Here is an 8,473-nt window from a genome sequence, read left to right on the forward strand (position 1 = left end):
ATTAACTACGTAACTTGATACGCCGAATCAGTTTTCTATCCATTGAAAACATCTACTTTGATGTATGTATCCGTTTCTGTGTGTAGATCCAGCCTCTTGCTTCAGCAGATATTGTAGGTTAGCCACCGTACACGTGATCTTTATTGCAGTGAGCAAAATTTTGTCCTGCCTGCTTTGACAGCCAGCAAAAGTGTCCAGCGATGCTCAAGCCTACATTTTCTTTCTCGTAAAACTACCGCTTAAGTTTATGTGATTATTTTTTTTTACACCAGCTACTTCATATTATCTTATTATTGCAATAAAATGCTACTGTTTTCCAACTGAATCATTTGCCGTGTTAATGTCGAAGTGAAGATTTGATCTTTAGTACTGCTCTGCATGATTCGCGCCTTGAGCCGAGGGTGAAGGCCTCGCAAATTTCCAACCTTTTTTTTTTCTATCCATCTAAATTGCTCAGGCTGCTCTGCCCACAAAAAAAAATTAATGCATGCCCGCTGTTTTTGATACCGAAACACAAATTGACCATATTTGTTTCCACTGCAACCACTTCGTTGCTGGCGATTTATTTTTCATGGCCTGAGACAGTAGGCTGATTCAAAAAAGTTGACGATTAACCTCCGCAGCGCAAAACAGCGAAATGTCAAAATTATCCTTTTGCAACATCAATATGTGTCAGTTCACTGGACATAATGACGGTTTGTTGCATTTTGGATAATTTGACATAGCAGAGGAGTCATCGCTACATATCAATTCGGTTTAGTACGCTCTCTGCCATGCGCATGTTGAAAATAAATAATCTGTTGCCTAATCAATTATGAATGTGCTATGAGCCACTCCATATATACTGTTCGTTGCCCTAATGATCGCCAGCTTGAAACAAGTGCTGCACAGTCCGTGTCATATAACTCTCCTGTTACTCGGTTGTCTCAAATTTATCACACGCATTCTGACATCATGTCGGCGACCCACGAGTGATAGTGATGCGACTAATGAGCAGCGGCTGATGGAAGAATGAGGAAGATAAGCATCGTCATTGAATGGACAGAGCGATAGCGGTGGATTGGACCCCGTCCAGTAAATTCTCAGTGCATATCAACAATGACAAATGCCGTTGCCACTCTATGAAGTCATAATCACATCTTTCAGCCGAGCCAACATATCTAGAATTATTAATGGAGGCAGCTCGAGGCTGTACATGAATTGCAGTGAATCCTATGTATTATTCATTAAGAATAACTAATTATTTACTCGGTTGGAGTTTGGTTTATCCAGCCCGAAATAATCGGGTGCTTGACCTGGGATGCCATGTAAAGTTTTGCCGACCACAAAGTCGATCTCTGCACCACCATTAATTTTGGCGTAGTCTCATATCCACAAGTGACAGAGTCTTGTAAGCTGAAGGGCATGACGTTGTAATGTTTTATCTGTGAAATCCGAGCGACCGTTCGATTATTTTTTTTATTCCGTTAATAGCCATCGTGAAACAATCCTTCGCTCATCCACCTTAAGCAAGTGCTGCAAACAAACACCTCGTTGAATTGATGTCAACACCAAAGAATTTTAGGGCGCAGCTGCCTGGACTCCATGGACTCTTTCTGACAGATGAATGACGTTAATGGAAACTTTTCAACCTGTGTATTCAATTTGAACAGAATTGACTAATCAAGGGTCATGTAGTAATCAGTCCGCCACACCGTAGCAAGGGAAAATCAGCATAGGAGCATTTTCTGAAAAAATATGTTTTGCATAATCTTTTGTTCATCAACACCAGAGATGGCTAGTGATTGGCTAGAGTTTCAGTTGCTGCTCATACCTGATCATTCAAGCGCTTAAAGCATATAAAAGACCTCGTCGGTGGCAGGCCGTTTGGCTACTATTTCGAAACTTCACAACAACTTACCTACCTAGTTATTATTCCATGTCTTCTTCCTACACGGGCTACGATCGTTATTCCACGGATGCCTTCTTGGCTAATTCCTGGACACGCACTGCATGGGCTTCGGTCTTTGCCCTCTTCGCTCTTTGGGGTTTAACTTGGTTCTTGCGCCACATGTTTGGTCAAGCCGACGATGTTGGTTTTACCTCTGGTCCTTATAGTGCCAAGCGAGGAGGAGTTGATCCTGAACTTGGGAACACGGGAGGGCCGGGGATGACCACTGCCGATAACACGGCTTACAACAACACTGGTACTGGTGCTTATAACACTACTGGTACTGGTGTTGGTGCCACTGGCGTTGGAAGCACTGGTGTTGGAGGCACTGGTACTGGAGTTGGTACTACTGGCACTACCGGAAACAATGCCTACAACACTACTGGCACCACTGGAACCACTGGTACAACTGCTTATAATGATGACCCTACACGACTAGGTGGTGGTGTTAATGCCATGCTCCATAACATTTTCGTAAGTGTCGTAAAAGTTTGCGTATATGCCGATTGCGGTAACGCTAACACAAATCTATTGCTATTCTTTTCTCAGCTTCGTATGGAACGCAGTCATCATATGCTTCGCGACTTGATGCTTATGCTGTTGGTTGTTATGACCCTAAACTCTTTTGCCAAGGGTCTTACCAGAGGTGCTGCTATTATGGGCTGGATGTAAGTTATTCATGACCGTAAATCTGATGTCAAAGACATTGTCACTAAAATTTAATGAATTCTTTTACTATTTTTCCAGCTTCTTCGGTTTCGCCGTTGTCTTCTCCGTTTGTGAATCTGTTGTAGCCCACAAGTACGCTCGTCTGGCTTACTCCCTCATCTTCTTCGGCCTTGCCTTGGCTATTGGTGGCGGCGGCTTTGCTTACGGTTTCTGGTACTAGAGGGTCCCACTTTCCAACCTCTTTTTCTCTGTGTCCTCATTCTTTTAATGTGACTTTTTTCAACTCTTTTCTTTCGCTCATGAATTTTTTGATTTAGCGTGGATGTGGATAATTAGTTTAAGCATAGCGAAGGCTTTAATAATGTTATGTACTCTTCCCGTAGTTATGTGAAAGCTTGTCTAGCTTCCCTCTATTTCTTTTCTACCAAAAAATGACAATAATTTTTAATGAGTATTGGGTCCTCTATTTTCAATGTTTCATTGGGTGGTTGGCTGTACTGTTTACTTATACTTTTCGCAGACATTGTTTATGTTCGGTATCATCTCGATATCCTGAGCATACTGTCTTCCTTTATACCTTTCAGCAAGGGCAGTCAAAACAGTTCTGGAACAAACGCAAACAGGCTGTTCTCATAGACTGCGTCAACATCCTTTTCGACGGTGGAACCAAGTAATACGCAAAAGCGAGGATTAAATAGCTTCACCATTATCGAAATAGAGAATTCAGAAATTACGGGAAGGTGAGGTAATTTTTTTTGTGGCCACAACATATGTAATTGCATATTTTCAAAAAAATGTACGGATATAAGTGCTCTCAGGACCTCAAATTCAATATATCCATGGTCAACACATATTTGACAAGCAGATTAATTGGAAACAACCACTAGCAAGCTCGCTTTTGTTAGTATGTATCAAAACAACTGTCTGGTAGAACTACGCGGCAAAAGCAGCTCCAACGGGAGTGTTATGGAGAGATCTGGAAAGACAGAACGTACAGTTGAGCTTTCCACAGCTGACGAGTAAATCTTGTCACAAGTAAGTAGATTGTACCTTTGCAATTGCTTTGCGAATCCTCATAACGGCTTTCATAGGTATTCACTTTATCATCTTTCGTGAGCTGGACAAGATCGATACAAATTTAACGGCATATCTCACCATGATATCATCGATCTATATAATTAAGTACAGTGTGGCAAAGAGATACGAATGCCATCAAAGGCATGTATTGAACAGCTTTCCATCAGTATGGGAGGCGATGGTTAGTCGGTAGATCACTTCACCTAAACTAAGTGCATAGCATCTGACCGCGAAATAAATTTTTGCCGGGACCAGTGGTTGTGTGAGTGGGATGGGGACCTTGTTTTGTCAGCTGACCGTGGAGGACGGACTTGATATACAATTCTGAAAGTACGCAAGCAATGGCCGAAAGACCATGTAAACCCTCCCATAAGCTGCACCTTCCGATAATGATCTTTCGGATAAGTCACACCAAGGATCGGACCTGCATACTTTCCACTCACTCTTGAGCATGGCCTGTTGCACAAAAGCCAATTTACTCCTCAAATATGGTCTTTAGCATCGGCTAGGTCAAAAGCAAAGGCTATTGTAAACCGCAACATTTTATATTGGATCAATTGTAATGATGGGGGTTCTCCTTACAGTGCGTTGTGCAATTTCACATGTAATTTTCAAATATAAAAAACCACTTCAGCGTTCTGCCTTAGGCGCTCAAGCCAACTGGACAATGCTCAAATGTTGGTACCGCACGTCATGACCTATTTTTCTTAATGAAGTGACTGGTCACCAACTCACCGTAAAGGAAAAAGGCATTACAAGATAAAACGTTAGCTCATGCACAGGAGTAATTCTTGCCTTTGCTGAAAAGCAAGTTCCCCGACACAGGCAACCGAAAACAGACAACCAGCTCAAGTAAACATCAACAAGATAACGCCATTCCGTCCTCAATTGGCCTCCGACAGGATGGCCCATTCAGAGGACGTGCGGGTGCTTACTTTATTAATTTGACCATTTGCTTGTACCAAAGGAAACAGGTGAAAATGAGACATTCCCCATTTCATCAGGTTAGTGATACTAATGAACATTATGTGCATCCATATGATCAAGCATTGGTGATGCATAACAAAAGGAAAAAGCCGACAGTTTAGCCCATTTTGCTGAAGTAAACGGCTTAGCTTAAGAGTAAGCTTTTGCCCGTCAAAAAGATTTCTGATACACAAAATCTCACACCTCATGACTTCGTCATGAACATAAACAAAGGCATTGGAGCTTCAAAAAAAATTGTGCGCTTTTGGGGGGGGGTGGGGACAGAATAGCAAAGAAGATGGACAAGTGTGACTTTTGTTTTAAGGACCCGGGAACTCTAGCTGGCCACAGGAAATGCGCAGCACCCGGTCCCAAGTTCCTTATTTTGTGTGATACATGATAGGTGAGAAGTCTACGAGGCATAAAGGTTGGAAGAGAGAAAGCGAGACGTCCACAGCTAAAAAGATCAAAAGGTGGCAATATCCCAACCCCGGTCCACGCTTTCAAAAATAAAAAAAAATAAAAAAGTTTACGCCCACGAAGGGTGAATGTCACTTACCTTGGGGGACATTTCTGTTTTCGTCTTCTATGGCGATGGACACCGGAGGGCCTTCACTGACCATACAATATGAGCTAACAATAGCTTGGTACAGAGCGTCAAAAACGCAGTTTGTCTTACGGGTCATCGATAACCCAGTAACAAGCTCAGTTCATTCTGCGTCGGCTTGAAACGGGGTGGGGTAATGGCTCATAGCTGAAAAGGTATACTTTCGCTCTTCACCGAACTGGTGCAAGCCGTATTATTATTACGTATAAGCATTCTTGCCATACATGTACGGTTTTTCGCTCTCTCGCTTTGGCATCATCAACATCGCTTTCAACTCCACCACCTCCTCTCCCCCCAATCAGCCAATGTCGATCTTGGAAACCAACATGGCCAGGTCCCTCTCCTCCCCCAATCCGTGTCCCTGATGAGGTATAGATCTCTGCTATAGTGTGAGTTAGATCACATCAAATGAATAAGTTAAGCTATATGAAGAGGGAGTGCTAGTTATCAGGCTAGAACAGAAGTTTGAATACCTTGCTGGAATGAAAGCGGAGGCTATCCGATAGCGTAGTACAGATTTGCGGGAGCATTACCGACGAACAAGCTTGGGTAAGACTGTCTGCTTTTGCACACTCTACATCCTTTTTTTTTTGTGCTTGCCACCACCTCACTTTAAAAAAAAAGAACACCCCCAACCATTATATTTTATAACAGGTTTATTTTTCGTCCTTCTTTTTATTTTTTTTCCCTTTGGGATTTCTTTTTGACTATCCTTCTTTCTTCTTTTGCTTTTCCCTTTGCTTTTCTTCACTATCACTGCCACCTATAGGGCTCTATTGACTGTCTTTTTGCTTTATCAAATACCAGGGTCTTTGTATATACCTTCACCTTCTTATGACTGAGCTACAAAATGGTCTAAATTGGTGGGATAGGTCTAACATGGCGATATCTCAACAACAGCAGCAACAACAACGCAACTCTGCATCGCAGCAACAGCAACCTTCACCTATGTCTCGATATTCAAACCCATCCAGTTCACCTTATTATCAATCCTTGCCACCACCCACTAATCTACAAGGAGCGCTGCCTTCACCTAACACGGAGTTACCTGTGTTGCATGATTCTGCTGTGAAAGGGTCTATCTCACTTTCACATGCACGAACCTCACAATCTGCTGCTAACAGTCGGCGTAGTTTTCAACATAATCGCCGTTCCAGTGACTTATCTGGTATTCGAGAGCATCCGTATGCCAATACCAATCCTCAACCAAGTCCTTCACCCACTGCTTCCACTGAACGGACTTCAGCATCCCGTAAGAACAGCACAGTTATGAAACAAGGAGACATGCATGTAGAAAAGAACACTGAAGGCAAACCACCGTATTCCTATGCTATGCTGATTCGATATGCCATCGAGAACAGCCCCAACAAGAAGCTGACATTAAGTGAAATCTACGCTTGGGTGACTGAGCACTATCCCTTTTATAACACGGCCGGAAACGGTTGGAAGGTAAGGGGAACCCAGGGAGAGGAGGCGCTCCATTTTTTTTTTTTCTTTTGGTGAAGGGGAGCACAGCGTGGATTTAGAACACTCGCAAAACCACACGCAAATGAGTTGAGCTGTCAAAAAAAAAAAAGATACGATCTGCATGTTTTTGCCACATTGCAATCAGCCAACTTGACCTTGCACTATCGTCACAATATTGCCTTTTTATTTTTTCTTTTCTTCATGCGACGAACGAAATGGCTAACTAGAATTGTCCTTATAGAATTCCATTCGTCATAATCTATCGCTAAACAAATCCTTCGTCAAGGTTCCACGACCTATCAATGAACCCGGTAAAGGAAGTTATTGGACGGTAGATTATCGTGCAGCAGACAATGACCTGTCAAGGGGTAATCAGTTTGCTAGTACGCGCGGTCGCGGCAACCGGTCAGTCAGCGATCCAGCGCCATCACCTTTTCGACCTACACAACAAGACTGGCCTTACGATCCAAGCAAGCAGCAAGCATCCTCAAACGATGCTATGTCTAGATCACCTAATGATCCCAACACCGCGGTGGCTGTCCAACAAGCAGCGGCTCAACAAGCTGCAGCAGAAGCGGCGGCTGCAGCAGCAGCTAATGCAGGCTACAACTATCCCTATTATCCCTATGTACCTAGTTACCCTCAACCGCGACTAGCTGCAAGATACACGCGTGCTTCAGGCAGCCACCTTCAACAAATGTATTCACCTTACTCAATGCAATACCAACAACCATCATCATCAACCACAGCAGGGGGGTCATCCGAAGGCCATGACAACTCTAATACAGGAGGAAACAGTTACAGCATGTATGTTGATAATTCAAGTACGACAGCATCTTCATCTGGTGGTGGTCCATCCCTTGGCTACATCTATCCTCCAGGCAGCGCTTCTACGGGTAGCCCTCATCAACAACCTCATTCTATATACCACCAACCTGGAACTCCATATTACGACAGCAAGTCATCGGTATCCACTACACCTTCTTCATCATCTCACTTGTTACCTACACCAACCGGTTCCAATCCAGCTTGGCAACAAGACACATACCATCATCACCATAATGATTCCACCACTTCACCGCATCCATCGGCATGGGACCGCAGAAAACCCTCTCCTGCAAGTCCAACCGCATCTCACTTTGCATCGGTGTTTGGAAAGATGTCGGTCAAGAGATCCAGTGAATCATCTGGTTCGGGATCTCCTATGGACCGGTCGCCACGCCCTTCTGTACGCAAAATGTCAGACGATGATAATGACAGCAAACCGTCGGGAGGAAATCAGTTTGATTGGGTCTTGTAAATAACACACACGCATGCAAAACAACACAATTCAACGCAACTAAAAAAGCACCCCCACTTTGAACCACCATGGTATGCATGACCTAGTGTTTCTTCTTCATTTTTCTTTCTTTTCTGCTCGTACATAGTGCATTTTTTTTTCTTTCTGTTTTTACATGTCTCCTGCTGACCCTGGGAGTCGCCTCCGTCCCAAAGGACTTTCAGAACCAGGCTAGCTAGTCATCAGCACGTTTGGGGGATCTTTTTTTCATTTGTTCGTTAAAAAGCAAATCATGCCAATATCTATGGGGGGCAAAAGAGCTCCTCTTTGACATTTTCTTTGTTTCTTTCTTCATATTCACTATTGCGCGCGCGTGCTCTTTTTCTGTCTTCCTTAATTTTGAACCTCATGGTGTTCTTCCCACTTTTTTTTTTTAATGTAAAATGATTTTCGTAAATTCTGACGAGCTGTCAAAAAA

General features: G+C 43.2%; 3 protein-coding genes across 3 annotated transcripts; all 3 read left to right on the forward strand.

The window, feature by feature from the left end:
- The first annotated feature begins 1,721 nt into the window (after positions 1 to 1,721).
- K450DRAFT_236097 (uncharacterized protein) lies at positions 1,722 to 3,065 on the forward strand. Its single transcript, XM_051588199.1, has 3 exons — positions 1,722 to 2,404; positions 2,480 to 2,598; positions 2,678 to 3,065. Exons 1-3 carry the CDS (start codon positions 1,919 to 1,921, stop codon positions 2,817 to 2,819), a joined length of 747 nt encoding a protein of 248 aa, XP_051445816.1. The 5' UTR covers positions 1,722 to 1,918; the 3' UTR covers positions 2,820 to 3,065.
- A 3,468-nt stretch (positions 3,066 to 6,533) lies between these two features.
- Positions 6,534 to 7,053, forward strand: K450DRAFT_173234 (uncharacterized protein; the record flags this gene model as incomplete). The annotated part of the gene is made up of 2 exons (XM_051584171.1): positions 6,534 to 6,698; positions 6,958 to 7,053. Coding segments are annotated over 2 exons (261 nt in total), but the record flags the coding sequence as incomplete, so codon positions are not given.
- On the forward strand, positions 6,948 to 8,202 carry K450DRAFT_236104 (uncharacterized protein). Its single transcript, XM_051588200.1, has one exon. It carries the CDS (start codon positions 7,216 to 7,218, stop codon positions 8,014 to 8,016), a length of 801 nt encoding a protein of 266 aa, XP_051445818.1. The 5' UTR covers positions 6,948 to 7,215; the 3' UTR covers positions 8,017 to 8,202.
- The last annotated feature ends 271 nt before the right edge of the window (positions 8,203 to 8,473 follow it).

This window comes from Umbelopsis ramanniana, assembly GCF_025399195.1.
Source record: "Umbelopsis ramanniana AG unplaced genomic scaffold K450scaffold_19, whole genome shotgun sequence".
Lineage (NCBI taxonomy): Eukaryota > Fungi > Mucoromycota > Umbelopsidomycetes > Umbelopsidales > Umbelopsidaceae > Umbelopsis > Umbelopsis ramanniana.

Bases quoted from the DNA above. Each gene is read 5' to 3' on its own strand.
- K450DRAFT_236097 (XM_051588199.1), top strand. From the start codon at position 1,919: ATGTCTTCTTCCTACACGGGCTACGATCGTTATTCCACGGATGCCTTC. The intron at 2,405-2,479 runs GTAAGTGTCGTA...TTCTTTTCTCAG, and splicing joins CCATGCTCCATAACATTTTC to CTTCGTATGGAACGCAGTCA. The intron at 2,599-2,677 runs GTAAGTTATTCA...CTATTTTTCCAG, and splicing joins GCTGCTATTATGGGCTGGAT to CTTCTTCGGTTTCGCCGTTG.
- K450DRAFT_236104 (XM_051588200.1), top strand. From the start codon at position 7,216: ATGTCTAGATCACCTAATGATCCCAACACCGCGGTGGCTGTCCAACAA.